Raw genomic sequence first — 24,044 nt, 5'->3', positions numbered from 1 at the left:
TCAAAGAGGAGCTAAAATAGAGGGTATGGGGGAAGGGTCTGCCCCAGAAGGCCCTGTAGGGGGTCATGCTGTTCCTGGTGAATCTGAGGTTCTTGGATGTCTTCAAGCAAAAAGAATTCAGTGAGAGATAAAGTTATAGGTAAGAAGTGGATTTATTTCGAGAGAAACACACTACACAGAATGTGGGCCATCTTAGAAGGTGAGAGAGAGCCCTGAAATATCGTGGTTCATTTTTATGGGCTGGGAAGTTTCATAGGCTAATGAGTGGGAGGATTATTCCAATTATTTTGGGGAGAAGAGGGGATTTCCAGGACCTTGGCCACCACCCAGTTTTTGACTTATGATTGGCCTCAAAACTGTTCTGGTGCTGATGCATGTGTCATTTAGATGCTAATGTATTACCAATAGAATATAAGGAGGCTCAAGGTCTACTGGAAGTCAGATCTTCTCCCATCTTGGACCTAGTTGGTTCTAACCAGTTTTTATCATGTCCTATGGCTATGTCATTGTTTTAATGGTTGTATCCTGCCCCCTTCCCTCTTGTTTCACTGCCTGATTACATGTAACTAGTCTCCACCTATGAGTTTGAACTTCACGTGCTTGTGTATCAACATTGATGTCACTCTTTACTCTGCAGGATATGAAAAAGTTTGAAGCAGAGCTCAGAAACTTACAAGTTGCTTTGGAGCAAGCCCAGACGACCCTGACTTCTCCAGAAGTTGGACGTCTAAGTCTCAAGGAGCAGCTCTCGCACCGACAGGCAAGCAAAAATAATTCAGGGGAAATGAGTGGGGAGCTATATTTTTGAAAAAGAAATGATAGTTAGCAAAAGTGATTTCTAAACTTATCGTCTGAGCAGTGTATGCAGTATTAAAAAAAAAAAATTCCTGGAAAAGTTTTTATAACTTTGGACAGACCTGTCATTTAGTTAATATCTCTTGCTTTTGAAATAAACTATTAAAATGTAAAATTTTAAAATATTTTAGAATATATCTTTTAAATGGGGAAAAATGTATTTTTTTTTCTCTTTTTGGCTGTGCGGGGTCTTTGTTGTGGTGTGTGGGCCTCTCTTGTTATAGAGCACAGACTCCAGAGCACATGGGCTCAGAAATTGAGGCACATGGGCTTCTCGAGTTGTGGCATGTGGGCACAGTTGCCCCACAGCATGTGGGATCCTGGTTCCCCGACCAGGGATCGAACCTGAGTCTGCTGCATTGGAAGGTGGATTCTCAACCACTGGACCACCAGGAAAGTCCCAGGAAAAAAAATGTATATTTTATATCCACATATACTTTATATCAATAAATTGATGTCAAATTGTATACATAAAGACTTTTTAAATTTAAAATGCAAACTTGCACTTTCAGCATTTGCTGTCTGAGATGGAGTCACTCAAGCCAAAAGTCCACGCGGTGCAGGTCTGTCAGAGCGCGCTCCGGATCCCCGAGGACGTGGTCACCAGCCTGCCGCTCTGCCACGCGGCCCTGCACCTGCAGGAGGAGGCCAGCCGGCTCCAGCACACGGCCATCCAGCAGTGCAACATCATGCAGGCACGTGCAGGCGCTCCCCACCCCGCCGGCAGAGCGGCAGCAGATGAGTCATGGGCTGCTTTTCTTAGCGCTTGCGTGGGTTCAGCCATCAGAACACATCCAGAGTGTTAACTCTGACAGCTTGTTGTGATTATATAAAATAGGGACATGAAATGCTATCATTTAGATCACCCACAAATGCCTGGGGCAAGATCTATTAAAAATATCTTTTGGTGAAAACTATCTTTTAGCAGCATATGTATATATGTATATATTTTATAAAAAAAACAACTTGTAAAGGTTAATTTTATATTCAATCATATATTTTCATATTATTATTCATCTGAAAATCATCTAGAACTTTGTAATAAGACTTTACTGCTAAGGCATACTACAGAAATTTTTTTTTCACATTTCAGCTCATGATGTATTTAATTGCCTGAGAAGTACACCCAGCTATAACTCTTAGTCCCTTCACCCTAGAGACCAGTTACTTACTAGGAAGAAATGAAACTATCTCATATCTGCTTTCAATTAATATTTCACCTACTTTATCCAAAATTTGTATGCATGCCCTCTCATTAAACCACTAATGGTTTATTTGGTCAACTCTTCTTGCATTATCTTATGATTTGTTAGACAGTAAATTCCTGAGTGTAGAAGTCAAACTTCATTCACTTTTTATAAATTTGTATTAGAGTATAGTTGATTTACAATGTTGTGTTAGTTTTAGGTGTACAGTAAAGTGAATCAGTTTTCCAGTAGTCATGTATGGATGTGAGAGTTGGACTATAAAGAAAGCTGAGTGCAGAAAAATTGATGCTTTTGAACTGTGGTGTTGGAGAAGACTCTTGGGAGTCCCTTGGACTGCAAGGAGATCCAACCAGTCCATCCTAAAGGAAACCAGTCCTGGGTGTTCAGTGGAAGGACTGATGTTGAAGCTGAAACTCCAATATTTTGGCCACCTGATGCGAAAAGCTGACTCATTTGAAAAGACCCTTATGTTGGGAAAGATTGAAGGCAGGAGGAGAAGGGGACGACAGAGGATGAGTTGGTTAGATGGCATCACCAACTCAATGGACATGAGTTTGGGTAAACTCCGGGAGTTGGTAATGGACAGGGAGGCCTGGCGTGCTGCAGTCCATGGGGTCGCAAAGAGTCAGACATGACTGAGTGACTGAACTGAACTGAACTGAAAGTGAATCACTAATACATATACATATACCCACACTATAGGTCATTATAGAGTATTGAGTAGAGTTCCCTGTGCTATACAGTAGGTCCTTGTGTGAAAGTGAAAGTGTTCGTTGCTCAGTCATGTCCAACTCTTGTGACCCCAGGGACTTTGGCCCGACAGGCTCCTCTGTCCATGGGATTCTACAGGCAAGAATACTGGAGTAGGTAGCCATTCTCTTCTCTAGCGGATCTTTCCAACCCAGGGATCAAACCTGGGTCTCCTGCATTGAATGGAGATTCTTTACCATCTGAGCCACCAAGGAAGCCCTAGGTCCTTATTAGTTATCTATTTTATACATGGGCTTCAAAGAATCTGCAATCCCAGTCTCCCAGTTTATCCCCCATCTTTCCCTCCTTGATAACCACAGGTTTATTTTCTACATTTGTGACTCTCTGCTTTGTAAATAAGTTCATTATTTGTACCACTTTTTTTAGATACCACATATAAGTGATCTCATGTAATATTTGTTTTTGTCTGACTTACTTCACTCAGTATGACAACCTCTAGACATTCTCCACCTTTTTTTGCTAAAAATGACGTACTTCATTCATTTTTTTATCTCCTATTCCAGCACTTAGCTGAGTCCCTCACAGAATTTCCTTGACAGAAAAATGAAGTAATCATGTTTTTTGTACTACTTTTCTACCGTGTTCTGGGCCATAACATTGTCATCTCTAGGACAATAAGGAGAAGAAGGAGGATCTAACCACTTCAGTTCCGTTCTCTTCAGTCGCTCAGTCCTGTCTGACTCTTTGCCACCCCATGGACTGCAGCACGCCAGGCTTCCCTGTCCATCACCAACTCCTGGAGCCTGCTCAAACTCATGTCCATCAAGTTGCTTATGCCATCCAACCATCTCATCCTCTGTTGTTCCCTTCTCCTCCTGCCCTCAATCTTATCCAGAATCAGGGTCTTTTCAAATGAGTCAGCTCTTCGCATCAGGTGGTCAAAGTATTTGGAGCTTCAGCTTCAGCTTCAGTCCTTCCAATGAATATTCAGGACTGATTTCCTTTAAGATGAACTGGTTTGATCTCCTTGCTGTCCAAGGGACTCTCAGGAGTCTTCTCCCACACAACTGTGTTCAGTCCATCAATAATCTTGACAAAATGTTTTAGAGAGAAGGCTCTGAAATATCAGCAGAAAACTGGGAATTTGAATCATTTAGGAATTTTCCCCGTCATTTTTTTGTTCCCTTGACTCATGGGTAAATAGACATTAACACCAGAGTTTGTCAGACAGCAGCACAGGCTCACACACAGAGTTATTGATATCAATAGATAATTGTCTATGCTTTTGTTTTTTCCTTCAAAGGAGGCTGTGGTGCAGTATGAACAATATGAGCAAGAAATGCAGCACCTCCAGGAACTCATAGAAGGAGCTCACAGAGAGATTGAGGATAAGCCTGTGGCCACCAGCAACATCCAGGAACTGCAAGCCCAGATTTCTCGGCATGAGGTAAGGCAAGCCAAGTTCAAGGGCACGACCCTGGCTTGGTGAGAATATGTGATTGGTTTTTAGCAGATGAAGTGGAAAGGTTTTCCTTGTCCGGCGCATAATGTGTTAGGTTCTTGGAGAGCCTCTTTGGCTGTCTTTGCATTTTGAGTGCTATTTTTGCTGATGTTCTCTAAGACCCAGGAGCATGAGTCCTCCACTTAACTCCACAACCTTTAGACACAACATTCATGACATGTCTGTCTCCACCATGATCCACTGACTGCTTCCAGCAGAATTCTCACAATTCATACACCAAAACACAGTGTACTCCCTGTCTTCTTTATTTATTTATTTATTCATTTGGCTTCTCCATACTGTGTATGGGATCTTAATTCCCCGGCCAGAGATTGAACCTGTGTCTCCTGCACTGGAAGTATGGCATCTTAACCACTAGACTGCCAGAGAAGTACCTGTACTCCCTGTCTTTACAGATTATAAGGAACAGCAATGCTCAAAGCCTCATTAAAAAGAAGGGATATTTCATGTTAAAGAGAAAACCATTTGCTCTTTCATGTATAGGTCATTTCACCTCCTTTTACCAAAGTCAGTGAATGGCTCATATTGTTGGTTTTGATGATTACCGTGTTATGCCTGTTAGCAGCTTTTCCATTTTCAGATATGCCTCCTTCCTTGTATCTTTGGCATCATTATGACCTTAGGACTTGACCCTTTGTGCAAACCTGGTCTCAAAGATCATATACCTCGAGTGTTTCACTTCCTTCAGGAGAGCAGTGACTTTCCTTTCTTGACCTGTTAAATCCTGTATAGGTCATATTTACTCCTTCCTTGGTGGCTGATTACAGCATCATGAATTTGGAAAGTTACTAGGGGAGGGCGTGTCTTCTTTCTCTGTGCCAAGGATAGACATTTAGCTTATCCTTCCATCTGCTCTATTTTAACTGTGTTCTCATAAGAGCAACAAAACTTTCCAAACCCAATAAAGGTTCTCATAAGATTCAATTGTTGAATTTTTAACAATAACAACAATTGTTGGAAAATCTCACTCCCCTGTTCCCTACCTTGGCAAATGCAGTTCTTTAATTTCTTGTCACATCCAATGCATCACATTCATGTAGGATTTATAAAATAATGTAAATAAATATCCCACTCTATTTACTCCTATACTGTAGCTAGTCATCTATGTTAACTATTCATTTCTCTTCTGTCACTGGTTAAATGAAAAGATGTTTTGCAAATACTTAAAAATTATATATAAGGCATACATTAGACTTCATAATACACATTTATTCTGAAACTACTTTTAATCCCACATTGTAAGATCCAGAATTTTGTTGCAACAACTTTTCAATCACAGCACAGACAATATTTTTTTTAATCTATCTGGAATGACAATAAATATCATTACTATAGATTTTTTGTTCTTTCATGTGTTTTAAGACAGTTTACAGTGTTTTCAGATTATCTTTCACAAACACCCAATGAGCTTAAGATTTTTTGTGGGTGTGAATTGTCTCCATTTTACTGATAAGAAAACAGACATTAATTTTTTAGAATGACTTCCTGAGCTTCCAGATATAGTAACTGATAGAAAGCAGATTCTAATCTGATACATTTGGGGACTTCCCTGGTGGTCCAGTGGTTAAGACTCAGAGCTTCCACTGCAGGGGGCACAAGTTCAATCCCTGGTCAGGGAACTAAGATTGAAAAAAAAAAAAAGAATGATGGTCTAGGAGAATAAATGACTTACCAGCTCTCAGCAGAGTTAGCCATAGACTGTCCTCTGGCTCCTGTTCAATGATCTGTTCATTTTGTTACATCTTCTCCCAGTTCTAAACATTAGTGCAGACTTGTGTTAGTTTGGGCATGTGATTTAGAGTGTATTTGCATGTTTATAATGACATAGTCCTGCATCAGCTTCATTGTTTGTGTAAAACAAACACAGGAAGGAAAGTGCTGTGGAGGGCTGTAGGTAGGGGGGCGTGTTGGGGAACCTGATTTATAACAGAGAATTCTGGGAGAATGTTTTTTCCTGTTTTTTCTGTCTGTTTTTAATGGATTTTCATCTTGAGGTAAGGCTAGTTTCCATGTACTTAATTTTAACTCGTAAAGATAACTAATCATTTGTTCATTTCTAGGGAATTCACATTTTTTTCCTGTAATTTTTAAAATGTTACATTTAATTTGAAAAAAAAAAAAAGTGATCCTGTCACTTTAAAGCATAGGAGAGACTCTCAGACCTGCTTTCCTTGTGACTCGGAAGGCATACTCCTGGGCGCAGGTGGTTGCCCAGAGGGCACCTTCCCTTAGAGCAGCCACTGTACCCGAGTTCCGACCTGTACACTCATCCCCTGTCGTGATCTTCAGAAACATTCAGTTAAAACTACACATACCTATGCTTCCTGAGCATGGAGAACACATTAACCCATGCATGCTCCATTTTAATTTAGTGAATTTGACCCCCAACCCACAAAGCTCCTGGGATATTGGCAGGTTTCTTCTTACAGAAGAAAGTTCTAGAGACCTATTTCTTCAGGGAGTCTCATGGACTAATGATAAAAGGTAGACTTTCATAGGCCTAATAAATCAAAACCTTTTGGAGCCTAGACCAGAACTGCATTGCCAACAAGCAACTCAGAGGAGTTTTATACCCAATAATTTGAGAACATCGATTTAGAAAATGGGCATCTGCTCTCAGCGTGCTGAGCAGGGTACTGCCGTAGGGGATGTGACCATCCCTGTGGGCATGAATGGTGGAAGGACTGAGGTGGAAGGACTCTGCTTCTCCCAGAGTCAGTTCTACTGGATGGGCAACCATGGTATGAAGGCTCAGTGGAGTATATGAGGGAAATTTTCACGAATGTACAAAATTTTAGCTGAAAACAGAATTCAAGGAGTCCAGTAAGCTGGTAGATGACTTTCAAACCAACATGTTTACTAGTTATTATAGAGTATTTGTATGTTAGGTACTAAAGCAGATGTGATAAATAGCTATTTAATCATTATTTTAAAAATCCTATTAGGGGAATTTCCTGGCAGTCTGGTGGCTAGGACTTGGTGCTTTTAATGCGGCCTGGGTTCAGTCCAGGGAACTAAGATCCATCAAGTTGTGTGGCTTGCCAAAAAAAAAAAAAAAATCCTATTAGGTTTAACTAAGTATCTGCAACCCTGAAAGGTAAAGAAGTGATGATTTCTACTTTTTAAATCCTAGATTAAAAAATTCCTGTACTTCCTACTAGAAGTCAAGAAAACAGGCTGCTAGCTGAATTCTGGATTGTTTTCCCTTACACACCCTTACACACCGACACAGTCGGTTTTGGTTGGGAGGGGAAACGCAAAATGACAGCCATCACAAAATGGTGTGTTTGTGTGTTCATATACATATACACATGTATGTATATACACATGTATCATTCTGTGTTATTTTGTTTCTGAACTTCAAGTTCAAAGCTCTGGTTTGAATGTCAAGTTCAAAGCTCTCATTTGAGTGTATACACATACTGTGTCATTTTAAAGACTCACAAAATGTGTACTGTACAAACACTAAATGACAGCTTTTCAAGTGAAGAAGCCAAATAAAAGGAAAAGAAAAAAAGCAGAGATTTTGTACTTTTAAGATTAATATTTTTGTTTACATGAATGTAAAAAAAAATGAATGCTTACATGTTCATTTTTTAATCTTTGAAGTAAAGAAAGTATAAAGTTAACATTTTAGGATTACCATTTTAGATTATTAATACTATAATATTAGTTTTTTAAGAGCTATGTGCTCTTCAGAATATATTTTCAATAAATTTAAAACCTATATCTCTCAAAACAATGTTTTTTGACCAACAAAGGAAATCAAAAGACATTAAAATTTAACAGAACTTCAAGTTCAAAGCTCTAGTTTGAGGCATCAGAAACATTAGAGGCATAATGGAGTGCATGAGGGAAAATTTCACGAATGCACAAAATTTTCTTTGGGGAGTAAGATGCATCAAAAATACGGGTTTCCTAAGTAGTCTTTAGCTTATCTGCAAAAAACAACTCGCCAGGGTCACAGGAATTCAGGAGCAGTTTACTTTATGACTCGTCTGTCACAAGTGACTGCTCTGTTTGACCTATTCGAGATGGTAAGAACCGAGCATTGCATTTTTGGCAGTTTTAGTCATCACATGACCTAATTTCCATGGCATGAACCATCTGGCAATTTCAGATTCCTCAGGCATTTCAAAGAAAGTTGCCAGTCCCTAACGTTACCCAAATGCCAGTCCAGCCCCGAGCATCTCCGGGATTAGAATCCTGGCCGCCCGGCTCCGCGCCTCCCGCCGCGCGGTCTCCACCGCCCCTCCCGGCCCCGCCGCGCTGTGGGCTGGCTCGGGGCGCGCGGCAGGCAGGCTCGGCGCTCGCAGCGTCCACATCCTGCCTCCCCGCCGCTCGGTCTGGCGCGGCTCTGATTTCATTGGCCAGCCCCGGAGGAAGATGAACGCTGCTAGCTCGGTTTCCTTCTGATGCTGCTGTGACACCCGGAGGCGGGGGGGGAAATGTTTCCTCAGGAGCTGGCTCAGAAAATCAAGGGCTACCAGGAGCAGATCGCCTCTTTGAACTCCAAGTGCAAGATGCTGACCATGAAAGCCAAGCACGCCACCATGCTGCTGACGGTGACCGAGGTGGAGGGGCTGGCGGAGGGCACGGAGGACTTGGACGGGGAGCTCCTCCCCGCCACCTCGGCCCACCCCTCTGTGGTCATGGTGAGTAAGGGTCAAGGCCGGCTTGCCAGGGCGCTCCCTTCCTACTGCCTCCTGGCTCGTGGCTAAAGCTCCTCTGGGGGGCTTGGTACTAGGGATCTTGCAGATAAGAACTGAGGAACAGTCCCCTTAACTCTCTGACTGCATTTGGGCCGAGGCCAGTCTTTGACACTGTAAACAGTGGCAGTTGAAACGAAGCTGTTTGTTTGAGACTCCTGAATTACTTAACGTGCTGAAGGTCAGCCCTGCATTTGTTTATAATTTAGCAATAATGCTTAGAGGCTCTGAGCGTCAAAAAAAATTCCTTTGCACAGTTTTTTAGTTTTCTGGGGGAATGGGAGAATCACGCTACACATATTTGTGTGTGTGTGTGTTTCCTGCTAACACGCTGGGTGACTAGGTGTGTTTGCCTATTTTGTTGTATAAATGTTTCATAACATATCGAAGAAAAGCTGTTATTAGAAGAATAAGATAATAGAAAATCCAGTGGTTAACTTTAGATCAAGATAAATTCTATTCACTTCTTTTTTTTTTAATTCCATTCACTTCTATCTGCAATGTTATTTCCCCCATCACTGTGCATCTAAAATGAGTTCATTATCTTCTTAATTCATTGTTTTCCAGCACTTATATTTTCACACATATGTACTGTGTCTTCAGTAGTGTATAACCAAACCTGACCCCTTTTTGTGATATATTACTTTGGGTGCATTTATCTCGCTGGAATATTGGGAATTTGAAATACCTACAAAAGACCAAGCTTTAATTCATAGACCCTTCTCTCATTTGTATGATTTGTGATTTTTGATAGTTATGTATAAAGATACAGACAGTCAAGAAAAGGAACATAAGTTAAAGAAATATTTAATCGACAATGAAACTCCATAATGTGACTTGTATCCCCTACCCATGTTTGTTTTACAGTGGCCCCTAGCGTCATAGTCACTTGAGGACAAAACTTGCAAATAGTCACACAGAATGTGTATATCAATTGAGATCTCAGTAACTCTGACTTCTGTTGTGTGGTTATCACTGTTTTGACTGGTGCCTGGGCAGGTGTTTTGCTAACATAACTAACCGATTTCCTTTGGGCCGCGTTCTGTGTGACAGATGACTGCAGGTCGCTGTCACACTTTGCTGTCACCTGTCACTGAGGAATCTGGGGAGGAGGGAACCAACAGTGAGATCTCCTCTCCGCCGGCTTGTCGTTCCCCTTCACCTGTGGCTCATACAGACGCCTCTGTTAACCAGGTACTGCCCCCTTGGCGTTCCTCTAGCCCAGATCTCTGAATGGATGCAGGACTCCATTCTCTGTTCTTATCAGATTGTGGGTATGAATAGTAGACTTTGAGAATCACACCATTGGGTGTGACACTTGCATAAACTGTGATTATCATGTGAGACCCATGCTGGCTTAACCTACCATCTCTCCTGGGCTACTGAGATGAGATGAGCAAAAATTAGGTCACAGAAACAAGAGCTGCAGAAGGGCCTGTTTTAAGGCATTATGGCTTTAGCATCTAACAGCTGTTTGTAATGGACTACTGCATCCTAATAGAAAATGAAATGTTCATGTCACCTTTGTAAAATAACATGATTTTATTGCTGTTGTTAACATTCATTGAGCAAAGTTTTGACACTTGCCAGCTCGGATTTTGAAGATGGAAAATTTATCTTCACTATATTATAATATAACAAAGACTTCTTCATTATTTACTAATTGCCAACCAATTTAAAGGCCGTCTGTCAGTATACACATTAGTGCCTAACTAGATATGTGTTTTGAGTTTTCTTATCTGTCGATAACCTTAAGTTTTATTTTCTATAAGATGGGGACAACAGCTTCTTGTTATGAGGTGTCTTTTTAGTGTACATTCCATTTAATATAGATTATACTAAATTAAATATCTCAAAATTTTTTCATGAAAAATATTGCATAGAAATCAAAAGGATTTTTTACAATAATCAAAATTGTTTAATGCATATTGAATAATGCTTTCTTTTTTTCTTTAGCCAAAGAGCAAAAAAAATTTTTAATTGCTTTACTATGAAATTACTTGTGTTCAAAAAGCTGAAATTTACTATCAAGGAAGAAGCATTGACCAGAGCAAATGTTCTGTAAGCTATATTACAAACCAATCATATTATTTTATTTTAAAGCAGAAGCATTCAGAATAGGATTTCTGTGATATAGAGAGCCCGCCTCCCTCCAAACAAGGAAAAGAAAGCAATGAAATCTTTCGATAAAACAATTCTCTTGGTAAAAATCTATGGAGCTCTGAGAAAGATATCAGTTCATTCATTATCAGCTAGCTAGCTTGCTTGGCGTGAAATCTTGTGCTAGGATTCAGAGATATAACAGAGGGCAGATCAGCAGTGGCCCCTGCTTTCAAGCGCCTTATAATTGAGTGAGAAAAGTGGCCTTAGGTTGAATAATAACAAAAGTGTTAGGGGAAATTTTAAAAAAGGAGAAGTTCACAGTGTTCAGGAGGATTTCAGAAACTGTTTTCTAAATTCTGATTTTAAAATAGGAATTACTCATTCTTTGATGATGTGTTCTGAATCATAGAAATATGGCTAGAGTCAGCTTTTTATTGTGTAAGAGAATGTATCCTATACGGTGGGCTTAATGTTCTTAAAATTTTCAAATTGAACAATGAACACTGACCGTTGGACTCACACTGGAAAGAATATCCCTTTTCTAAAATTATACATCTCAGTGCTGCACCATATGAAGTGTCCTTCCTTGGACACGTGAAAGTCTTCTGTAAATGATACAATACGCAAGCATTTTCATTACAGTTGCTTTACCTGTCAAGCTCAATCAAATCTCCAAATCATGAGCAAAATTGTGCTTTGTCTTAATCCCATTTTGACCCCCCTCCCAAATCACAGGAAAACTTTAATTTAAACTTTAATATTAACCTGACATAGTATTATATGGTCTTGCAAATTAGGGGGAAAAGATCTTTATTTCATTCATGTCAGACAACTTTACTCGCAGGAAGTTGTTAAAAAGCAAGAGTTATGCTTTGGTGTTATTCAAACAAATTGACCCCGTCATTCCAGCCACATGCAATTCTCGTCGAGTGATGTAAGTCAGAGGAAAATGAACAAATACTGCAACATGGCCAGTGATGCCTGCATTTACAAAACTTTCTCTTGAAGCTGAGGAAAGCATTTAGAATTCCCATAAGTTCCAGTTTGCAGACTCAAAACACTGCACAGAATGTACACAGCTGTTTCAAAGGAGGGCCAAATATAACTGCTTTCTAAAATCGCAGCTGTTAACAAAAAGACTGTATGCTTGCTACTTCTGTAAGTAGATCTCCATTATATAACTAACTGATCTCCCCACCGTCAGGGTGTTCTGTCTCTGACAGTAGTTATTAGCTGAAATGTGATAGCGGTTTAGTTTACTTGACGAGAGAAATAATGAGGCATCCCCAGACTTTGCTGCAGGATTCTTGATCCTATTAAAAGCAAGCCGAGACCTGGGCTCCTCCTCGGAAGAGTTGAGGGAAGTAGAAGTTTGAAAAGAGCAGTATTGTAGTGGGTAGAATCCCTGTCTCCAGTTTAAAAGCTGGGGATGGATCCCACGTCTTCTGCTAAGCAGCATGAACCTGGAAAGTCCCTCATTTGTAATGGGAAGCAGAGCTACTTAATTCACCACATTGTGAAAGCTTTAGACTGGAAAAGGAATCAAAATGTAGCAGTTTCCAATTTTAGAAGTCTAAGATTCCTTAGGAATCTGCTAGATAATAACTCCTTTAATGTAGACATGTAACCAACAAGAGATACTTCTAGGGGTGATTCCTCACTATAACAAATATTTAGTAGTTACTTACAGAACTGATCAATTTATTTTATTAAATCTATGTAGTCCTCAAATAGATGCAAATTATTAATCTATAAAAGGTGATATTTTCAAATTATTTTAAGAAATTTGAGACACACACAGAAGCCAGAAGACAGATTTTTTTGTAACAAATTTATTTTATTTTATTTCTTTGGGCCTTCATTGTTTATAATAGAGTATTTAAAATTTTTACATCAACACAACTTTTTGCTTTTCCTTGTGGACACGCATAATACTATTAATACCATCCATGTAAGCAAAATAATAGAGTTTAAAGAAGTGGTTTTAGAGAACATCCCTTGTGGTCAGTGGTTAACACTCTGCATTTCCAATGCAGAGGATATAGCTTTGATCCCTGGTTGAGGAGGTAAGAAGATCCTATATGCCATGCAATGCAGCAAAAAAAAAAAGTGCTTTTATGTATACAATTTTTTATGAATGTATATGTTATTGTTGCATAGTTGCTAAGAAGTATCCCTTTGCGACCCCATGGACTGTGGCCCGCCAGGCTCCTCTGTCTATGGGATTCTCTACTGGAGTGGCTTGCCATTTTCTTCTGCAGGGAATCTTCCTGACCCAGGGATTGAATCCGAGTCTCCTGCATTCCAAGCAGATTCTTTATCACTGAGCCACCAAGGAAGTCCAATGACTTTGTATACCTGCCTGTTATTTGCAAAAACACTCCATGGTATGCTCAGATTCAGACACGTCCACAGTTTTTAAGGAGCTCATCGTCTGTGTGAGGGCAAACACGTGGTAGACCATGCAGTGGGACAAGTGCTGTGAGGGTGGGAAGCAGAATGTGAAGGAAGGACAGAGGGTAAGTACCTAAACAAGGCTGGAGTTCAGGGGGTCGGGGACTCCCCCCTTTAGTTTAACCAGGTACAGGTGGAGTGCTCTAGAGTGAGGAGAAGTCATTCAGACAGAAAGAAGCACACATAGGAAGTTTTTTCAGGCAGCAGGAAGGAAAATGCCCCAGCAAAGCAACTGCAAATAACGTCAGTATAATGGGAGAAGCATAGATTTGGAGAAGGAGATGGGAGGAGAAATGAAGCTGGGGGGGATATAGGAAACACACCCTGATGCCACAGAAAAGAATCTAAACTTTGTCCAGGAGCTAATAGTTAACCACTGAAGGAATTAAACTAGAAGCTCTGAACAGAAGTGAGCTTTAGAACAGATTCTTCAGTATCGGTGTAGACAGGAGGATGGTAATGGACAAATCTAGAGCCAGGGAAGCGAGTGAGGGACAAAAGTTTACTCAGGCTGGTGTCTGGTCCAGTCATTCAGACTGATGACTGATCACCAGTCATTTACTGGTGATGTAAATGACAGAAACAGCCCGGGGGACTGTGGGGCCCTGACAGAGCCTCCCCACGTGAACTAGGCAGACTTTCCTCTCTTAGAATTACTGTGTGCGTGTGAACGCGTCTGTCTTACCTGTCTTCTGGTTTGCAGGGGAATCCATGAATCAGGGTTCTTACCAAAGCTCCCTTTCTGGTTGAAGAGAAATTCGAAACAATTTAGAACACTGTAAATACATGCAGGCTAGAGGCAACCTGCAGGCTGCCAGTTTGCAACCTGAGAGTTAGGAAGTTGTCACTGTAACATGAACTTGAACCTGTGCTGGGCCAAAGGTATAGAACTTCATCCTCACATCCTCCCAAGTGAGGTGATTAGAAAGATGGATAAAACTTCATCCATTCATTGAAAGATGGACAAAATGTCATCATTTTTCCTAAATCCATTTCTTATCCTCCATGTGGTTTTTTGGTTTGTCTGTTTTGTTTTTTCAAGTATTGAGTTTGAAGAGACTATGGGATCAACTTGTACAATTCATTATGTGAGTCTGGAGCTCATAAACACAGCAATGTTTGAGTCCACAAAACAAAAGAGAAAGACCGAATGATGAGAGAGATAGAGGAGAACAGAAAGGTTAAAAGGAAAGTCTTTTCCAAGAAGGGATGATCAGTGGTACTGAATTCCAGTGAGAAACCAGGCAAGAGAAGATTCGAAAAGTAATCATTTTATATCACAGAAAACAGCCACTGATGATTATGGCCAGAGCACTTTTAGTGGAGTCACTAGAATTAAGGCTCAGTTGGGTATTTAGAAGTGGACAGGAGAACATATTAAGTGTAAACTACCATCTTCAGAAACTGAATTATGAAGCAAAAGGGAGAAAGCGATGGTTATAAACGTGTGCAAATTGTATTTGTATGTAATGAGTCATTATGTTATGATTTGTAGAACTTTCTAATATATGATACTCTAAAAGAAAAAAAAACAAAGAAGGCTGTGTGTAGGTGTTTTCAGACATAAAGGACTTATTTATATGCTAAGGGGAAAGTCAGTGGAGATGGAGTAGATATTAATGAACCAAAATCCTTGAGAAAGGGAAGGTGGATGAGATTGCAGAGGTAGGTAAGAGGGTTATCTTTGCTCAAGAGGGCTAGAAAGAGTGAAATAGAGGTGAGTCTGAATATAGACAGACCTTTGAAAATTTGAGAATTTGGAGAAATATCCCAATTTGTGTGTGTGTGTGTGCACATGTGTGCACACACACATGCATTCTCTAAGGAAAAGTTGGATTGAGTCATAGTTGGGGTTTTCCAAGTGGTCGAAGCAGAAGTTAAAGGGGCAAAGGAAACACAGCTGTTGGCAAGAAAAGGGTTTACATCACTTAGTCAGAAATATACTCAGGGTGAATCAGTTCAGTGATGACAGCCTATCATGTTCAAGGAGGGTAAGTGGGCAAGGATGGATGGATATAAGGTTGTCAGGGACTGGAAAATATCAAGATGATCTGCTTGAGATGAGTGACAGGGTTAGGGATGAAAAGGAACTAGTCACCATGCTTCAGTGTCATCAATAAATGTGGAGGACTTACCTGAGGCCTCAGCAATAAGAAGAAGATGGTAGAAGGTCTCATGGCCACTCAGATATCACTTTATTTAATCCTCGAATCCACCCAGGGTTGTGCAGATGAGGGAGTCCATGCACAAGATGTGAGTGACTTGCTCTAATTCTATGGTGGTGGTGGTGGTTTAGTCGCTCAGTTGTGTCAGATTCTTGTGACCCCGTGGACTGTAGCCCACCAGGCTCCTCTGTCCATGGGATTCTCCAGGCAAGAATACTGGAGTGGGTTGCCAGTTCCTTCTCTGGGGATCCCCCTGACCCAGGAATCGAAGCTGAGTCTCCTGCATTGCAGGCAGATGATTTACTAACTGAGCTATGAGGATCCAATTCTCTAACTACTTAGGAGGTGAATTTCACCTGGGGTCTCAGGTGTCCTGACTCCTCCAGTGTCAGACTCCTGTCTGAACTCATTCTACTATATGACCCTGCTTCTGCCCTAGTATTGACCGCAAGACACCAGGCTCCTTCCTGCTGTTGCCTTGATTCTTCCCAGGTATCTGGGGCCCTCAGTACTTTCTACCAAGACATTATCATCAATAAGGCTCAGGTTTTTAATCTTAAACAGTACAACTGTGAAATTGTGAACTTTATAATAGCATTTTCCACAATATAAACAGTACTCCCCACTTCAATTTCTATAAATATATACACAACCATGAAAACAATTAAAAGCATATGAATTATGTATATTGATAGTAAATTCTATTATCAATACTAATAAAATATGTCATGTTACTTATTGCCCAAGAAATAAAAAATTCAAAAGCCTCCTATTTCAGCATCCACTTTGTTTCTTGTGTTCTTCCAGGAATTGAATAGAAGAAAACCTCTTTATTATTTGTTTCTTAGAGTAGTTTTAACCTCCCCATTACATTTCCCCTTATTAAATATTAATATATTTATAATTTAAGTAACATTTATTAACATGTTTAATTAAGACATATTTAAATAACATATCTAAGATATTTAAATTAATATCTGTGAATAAAGAACTCAAATATTGAAAATCTGGCTATACCCGAGAAACAACTTTTCAGAGTTTGAAATGTATTTAAATCAAAGGTTTTTAAAAATTATTCAAAACTGATCAACATATTAATCAACATTTCAGGAAACACATCATTTAGATTCTCCTTTTTTTCTGATTGATCAGTCTTGAAGTGTGTATACCAGTTAAATTCTTTGTATTTTAATTTTGCCAAATATAAAATAGGAATGAGTTTTGGCAACTTGAAATATTGGTAAATTGCTTTTTATATGAATTAAAATTTGAAAGCAACTACAATGTGCTTTGATATGACCTTCTTATCACAGGAGTTTACTAACTTTGATGGTTGTAGCCCCCAGGGCCAGGTATGAATCCTAAAACTTTCCTCTGCGTGACAAGCACAGTGACCCAAGTTTTGTCTTCCTCTTGAATCTAACACGTGCCTTGCTCCCACAGGACATCGCTTATTACCAAGCCTTGTCTCCTGAGAGGTTACAGACCGATGCTGCCAAGGTCCCCCCCAGCACGTTGCCACCCCAAGAGCTGTATGAACCGGGACTGGAGCCGTCTGCCACTGCAAAGCTGGACGATTTGCAGCGCTCTTGGGAAACCTTAAAGAATGTGGTAAGTCTGCCAAATGTGGGGTTATTTAGCCCACGAGACAGAGGAGCCTGGCAGGCTGCAGTCCTGGGTCGCAAAGAGTCGGACACAACTGAGCACACACGCAAGACGCCAGATTTCCTTAGTGATTGTCTTATGAAATAAATGCCTAATATTTACACATCTCATGTACAGTTGAATAGCCTCTGTTGAGTCACAGAGGTAAAGCGGTGAGGAAAGAAATATCGTAATCTAGAAGATAAGGGGTGGGAAACGTTTGGTAATATCCCTTTTCTTCTTTAGATCAGCGAGAAGCAGCGCACACTCTATGAAGCCTTGGAACGCCAGCAGAAGTACCAGGACTCCCTCCAGTCCATCTCCACGAAAATGGAGGCCATCGAGATGAAACTCAGTGAGAGTCCAGAGCAGGGCAGGAGTCCCGAGAGCCAGATGGCCGAACATCAGGTAAGAATAGCCATGGCTTCAGCTTCCTGCTTGATCAAACTGGTGCACCCTTATTTATGACTGACTGGTCAAGCCCGTACATAAGAGAGCAGGCTGGCATATTTCACTGTATCAGCTGTTACAGCGTCAGCAAGATTCCAAGTGGTGGTTTTGTTTCCATCATTGCTTCAGGGAGGGATCTAAGAGGGGAAGAAAGAAATTCAGGCCTTGATGTTGCTTTTTCACCTTTATTATTACATAAACTGTCTTTCCTTATTGTTGCCACATTATTTTTATTTCGTTTTAAACTATTATCATAAGAATAAAAGGCACCCCTTTTATTTATAACATCTACCCTCTCTAGGTATTGTTTTGTTTTTTTTTAATTAATGAATGTATTCTTTTTGGCTGCACTGCCCAGCCTGTGGGATCTCAGTTTCCCAACCAGGGATCAAACCCATGCCCCCTGCAGTGGAAGCACAGAGTCCTAGCCACTGGACTTCCAGTGAGTTGTTTAAAGAAACTTAGCCATGTGTCCCTGGAGGAGGGCATGGCAATGCACTTCAGTATTCTTGCCTGGAGGATCCTATGGACAGAGAAGCCTGGCAGGCTACAGTCTTTGGGGTTGCAAAGAGTCAGACACGACTGAGCAACTGAGTGCGTCCCCAGTACCTTCTTATCACTTAGAATATCTCTGAGACTTCAGTGGGCAAAGAAGCAGTTGAAGAAGAAGGGTTTCCAAGTTATAATCCTGCGGTTGTCCCGAACTTGAATCATTTATTAAAACGTACACTGGGAAAAAAAATAAAGGTACACTGGACGATGCTTCAGCTTTAGGTGAGAAAAGATGATTACGTTAACTTAGCTCAACTGCTGTTAGAAATGCATCACTTTAAAATGCCTGCTAAGTGCATAGGTTACGGTCTGGTTAATGCTTTAGCAACATTATCGGGTTACTATTAATGCACAAGCAGGTGTAACTGGGCCCAAGACACTGAGGCGTGCAGTCACCTAAATATCCAATCACTGTGGTACAGGAAAATGCTGCCTGCCCCTGACCAGATCTCAGAAGCATATGACAGCCCTATCAAAGGCAGAGGAAATGAGAGCTACTTTTAGATGCTAATTTAGAGCTATGAAAGCATGATATATGTGTCTATCAAATAATGACTGGGAAATTTGTCAGCTCTAAGAATGAAATTTTGTACTCTGTCTTTACTTAATATCTTTATAGTTTTGGAACCCACAGTAACCTTGGAATACATTGCCTGTTTATATGTATAGTCCAAGATAAAATTGTACTATTTTTACAATAAAGGGCCTTGAAGTATTAACACAAAAGTGAAAACATTTCATCTAGAGACAGCATTGAGAAATAGTGCTTTCAGGATTTTGACACTCTTGTAGCTTCTTAAGATAGACATCAGAGTGTACAGCATCCATCTTTATAGGCCTTGTTTTGGTAAAATGACGGTCTGTGGGTCTTCCTGCTATCTTAAAGTCACTCACAGTCCATTTGGCTTGGGGAGGGTGCTATAAAAATATGAAATTAAAACTAACCTTTGTTTACTTGGATGAAGCTGATCACAAGGACAGTCAGGGACTGAGGTCTCTGTTACTACCATGCTGCGTTCCCCTGAGCACCACAGTCCTTTTTAACTGATACCTCGGTTTTGTGATTGTGAACATCCAGTTCACTGTCACTGGGGGGGCTCTCCGGGTGGCCCCAGTGTGCTTCCCGGGGCTCTGTCTGCCCCCCACCCTCTCGAACCCCTCACTGTACCTGTAGTAGCAGGTACAGCAGAGAACACCCGTGCATTTGATTACGGCTTCTTTTAAGCAACCAAAAAGGATTGGGGAGTTTTCCAGGTGGTGCTAGTGGTAAAGAACCTGATTGCCAATGCAGGTAGACGTAAGAGACATGGGTTGCATCCTTGGGTCAGGAAGATCCCTTGGAGGATGGCGTGGCAACCCATTCTAGTATTCTTGCCTGGAGAATCCCATGGACAGAGGAGCCTGGAAGGCTGCAGTCCATAGGGTTGCAGAGTCAGACATGACTGAAGCAACTTGGCACGCACGCACAAAAAGGATGGGGGATGAGTTGTCCAAAGGCTTGATTAGAGTGAATCTAAGTGTCACAGGCTTAGCGTCCCAGAAGAGGGTTTACAAAACTTGACTCTCTGCTTTCAGGTACTTTCTGATCACTGTGTTGGTTCAGGGCACATCCTTCTTGTGTCCCAGGTGACAGACCACAGCTCCCAAAGACCCTTTACTGGGTCCCACAATATTTAGTAACTGAAAGTAGCATCCTGGTGGTTTGCCTTGACTTTCCAGAGTTCATAATTAAGATGCAAATTAACTCCCAATCACCAGCATCACCCCGCCTCTCAGGCATTAGTATGAAAACACACACAAACTGAATGTACAGCAGAATTATTATTTTGTTTAAGGGATCTAATGGCAAAAACTCAAAATTGCACATTAATGCTAAGTATTATAAATTAGAAACTATCCTGCGTCTTTTCTTATCATTAAGGCCAACCACATGATTTTCATCCCTTTCTAAATTGAGAGTGGTGATGCTAACAATTATAGCACTGAGGAGATGTAATTCTAATTCAGTGCTTACCCATCATTTGAACTTAACAAGTATATTAATATTCTAAGGAGAGGGAAAGAAATATAAATAATGTATGATTTCTTGTATCACCACAAATCTAACATTTTCCATCTGACCTACTTTTGCTAACTTTTGCTGTCTGTGCCTAAATTCTGCAAATTCTGGGACAGTGCTGCCCACATGGAAAGCTAATGGTAGCATAATATCTAAATTGGTTTTTGGCTTCTGAAATGATACTTTAAGAATCCCAAGATACGATAGAATTACTCTTTTTTTCCTTGATGCTGCAAAAAAGCTTTATTGTTCCCATTTGGTCCAAAGCTTGAGAGAGGGCTCCAGAGTGTTAAAAAGCTGCCTAGTGGCTGCAGAGGGTTTTCAGGCAGCCCTGACATTAGGGGGACTCCTCAATGGCCACTGGTCTCCAGAGGCTCCTAGTCATGCTTGAGGGTGAGCCTTTTGAAGACATATTCGCCCAACCCAGCCTGGGGACCAGCCAGCCTGCGGAGGTGGGTCAGGTGGTCACCCATCTTCTTGTTGAGTTTCACCTCCCCATCTAGAAAGTGGTTCTCTGGGAAGTCACAGATGTGGGGGTCTGCGCAGGCAGAACCCAGGCCAGGCAGATCCAAAAGGGCCTGGCTCAAGTTCTTCTCTATGAGAAGGGCAGCTTCCAAGCATCCTGGGTTTTACCCCACTCATCTTGAGATGGCTTCCACACATCCAGAAAGAGGTCGTGACTGCCATACTGGTTTTGCATTTTCAAGAGATGCTTTGCACCCTTGCCCTTCTCCTTGGCCAGCTCGCAGAAGAAGGTGGCCCACACCGTCCAGAGCCACATCATCATGGTCGAAATAGAAACCCAGAAAGAGGGAGGTGTAGGAGACCTGCAGATGCATGTTAACCAGGCAGTTGATGGCGGCCTCCACCTCAGTGGAGTAATACTGATGAATCTGGGAGCTCATGGTTGATCAGTAATAAGGAGTTAAACTCAAAAAGTGGTGGCTGGTCCTGGTGATGGCGGGCAGCTGAGTGGCTGATGCCAAAGGTTGCAACTGGAAAAAACGTTGGAGGGTGGTCAGAGGCTGGGGCAAGGGGCATCCCTGGGTATGTTCCGTCCAAGCGCTGTTGAAGCAAGAGACAGATCTGTGGGACTGTTGAGTACACTTCGAGAATTACTCTTTTTAAATAAAGTCCAATGGAATGTGGGTAAGAGGGGCCAATATGATTTCAGCACTTTATAAAAGTTAATAAAAATACTTCAATTTTTTTCTTTTCCCCAACACACTCTTGGAAGTAACGTTTCTTTAAAGAGCTACTCTAATTCCTATGTTTTTCCTTTAAACACCTGTCTAAATCTACTGAATTTGGGTGGAGTCTTGTGCCCTTCCTGTTACTCTCTTGAAATTGAACAATAGGTTTAATTTGAAGACATCAATGCAGTTCTTATGCTGACTTGTGGCTGTTCTGCATGTTATGGGACCTTCATTATCATGGGCAGCTAATGCTTCGTGAATGTATGTTATCTTTGCCACCTGAACCCAGTGGTGGTTTAGAGGTAGAGCTCTGAGGTTATTTTGGTTCTGTTTCTTTAATATATATAACCTCTCAAAGTTTGAGATGGACTGAGCTGATGAAGACGGTTATGAAATTCACAATGAAATTCATGTTCACCTTTCTTGTTGAACCAAATGTGCACTCCATGTTCTCCCCAGAGTCAGTTTAGAAAAGCTCAAGGTACTTTAAGCCACAGACTGGTCATACACATGCCCTCCTTGTAAACACAAGTTAGAAACACAAAGAGGAACATTTCATCTCCTCTCCTTAGTTTTGAGTCAGGTGCTGTAGGGAAGGAAACAGCTGGCCACCAGTTGAAACGAGTTACAGATCAAAGACATATTCAGCTGCTAGATCTTTTTGTTTTTTAGATTGAAGTGAAATCCGCATCACATGAAATTAACCATTGTAACGTGTACAGTTCAGTGACTTTTAGTTCTTTCACAATGTCTTAAAATCAACCCCCTCTATCTGGTTTCAAAACATTTACATCACCACAAAAGGAAATCCCATCTCCCTGTAAGTTTGGCTAGTGGGTCTTGAAGTTAAAACTTAACCTTCCCCAAAATATCCACTCTCCCCTGAGAGTAAACTGAAGCATGGACGGAGAGGCTTAACTCTAACACTATGGAAGTTAGCAGTTCTAGGATTCCTAATTCCTTTATCACTGACTTCAGGACATTCACATAGCTCCTTTACAACATTGTGAGTTTGAAAAGGAAGTAGTTCACTTCACTGTATACCTCATTGGTCAAATCCACTGAGATTAAATGAATGAGGAAGCTTTTTTTTTTCTTCTGGTTGCTTTATGATTCAGATACCTGTTTGTCTATAATAAATTGGAATTAATTCAGGTAGATATGCTGAGCACCTACTGTGTTCACAGCTGAAATAGACTTTTTCATTAACATATGATTTAGGGGGTGAAGTGAATTACCAGCACATTATACATAACCCAGCGAGATGATTGTATATTACAGTGGTGGGAGGTAAATGAAAGGAGACTCTAACAGATCTGTTGGGAAAACAAGGATTTTGAAAGTTTGAAATAGTAACAGGAGTGGGTAGGAGGCACTATTAAACATGTGAGGAAAGGCACAGGATGAGGGAGTGAGAGTGAATGTGGTGTGCATTAGCAGAGGGGGCTCATCTTGTACAGAGAATCAATGCAAAAAAAAGAAAAAAGGACAATAGGTCAGTCTAATTATGGAGAAGCCCTTAAAACAGACCAAATGATATGAATTTTATATTTTGGCAATCAAATACCAAAAATGATTATAAAATAGGAGAAAATAGCTTACTGAACAAAAAACATTTTGAATATATAACAAGCAATAACAGTCTGTAAATTTATTACAATCCTATGAAAATATACTAGCAAGTTCTTTGGTAGAGATTGATAATTCTAAATTATATCACAAATGTATGAAAAAATATATGTTGAAAATATATATTGGCTATTCTTAACTGAATAGCCAAGACAGCCTTGAAGAAGATGAATAAAATCAAAATATGAGAGTGAGCCATAAAGCTATAATAATGATGAGAGTGTTATATTAGCAAAAACACCACATGAGTTAGTGGAACAGAACTAGAAGCCAGAAACCCCTCAGACTACATGCCTGACTCTTTGCGACCCATGGACAGTAGCTTGCCAGGCTCCTCTGTCCACGGAATTCTCCAGGCAAGAATACTGGAGTGGGCTGCCATTCCCTTCTTCAGGGGATCTTCCCAACCCAAGGATCAAACCCGGGCCTTCCACACTGCAGGCAGCTTCTTTACCATCTGAGCCACCAGGGAAGTCATCGGGGAAATGGAAATTAAAGCCGCAGTGAGATACCATTAGAAAGGTTTAAATGGACAAGACCCACAAACCGGGTGACTGTGGAATACAGTGCAGCCCTGAAAAGGGCCAGCTCTTTCTGCCTGTGTAGTCACGGTCGTGGAGGGAGTGAGAGAGGCCAGACACAGGACAGGACATCAGGAGTCACTCTGTTTCTGGAGAGCTCAAAACCAGAAGCATCTATGACTTTGCAAGCCCACCCCATGGTAATCTCTGGAAAGGAGGAAGGCTGTAACAGGATGAAGTCCAAGGGGATTGTCGAGTCCTGGGAA

The 24,044-nt window shown here is 40.9% G+C and overlaps 1 protein-coding gene across 3 annotated transcripts in view; it reads left to right on the top strand.

Annotated features, from left to right (window-relative positions):
- Positions 1-24,044, top strand: part of SYNE1 (spectrin repeat containing nuclear envelope protein 1) — a 482,339-nt gene that overhangs the window by 301,621 nt on the left and 156,674 nt on the right. For all 3 annotated transcript variants that reach the window (XM_043888326.1, XM_043888327.1, XM_043888325.1), the window contains 7 exons: positions 638-760; positions 1,368-1,550; positions 4,078-4,221; positions 8,757-8,951; positions 10,059-10,199; positions 17,171-17,338; positions 17,618-17,779. In XM_043888326.1, coding sequence (XP_043744261.1) covers positions 638-760; positions 1,368-1,550; positions 4,078-4,221; positions 8,757-8,951; positions 10,059-10,199; positions 17,171-17,338; positions 17,618-17,779 — 1,116 coding nt within the window. The remainder of the gene's footprint in view (positions 1-637; positions 761-1,367; positions 1,551-4,077; positions 4,222-8,756; positions 8,952-10,058; positions 10,200-17,170; positions 17,339-17,617; positions 17,780-24,044) is intronic.

The sequence above is a fragment of the Cervus elaphus genome, chromosome 26 (assembly GCF_910594005.1).
Source record: "Cervus elaphus chromosome 26, mCerEla1.1, whole genome shotgun sequence".
NCBI classification, from domain to species: Eukaryota; Metazoa; Chordata; class Mammalia; order Artiodactyla; family Cervidae; genus Cervus; species Cervus elaphus.
This window is presented reverse-complemented; position numbering and strand designations above follow the sequence as displayed.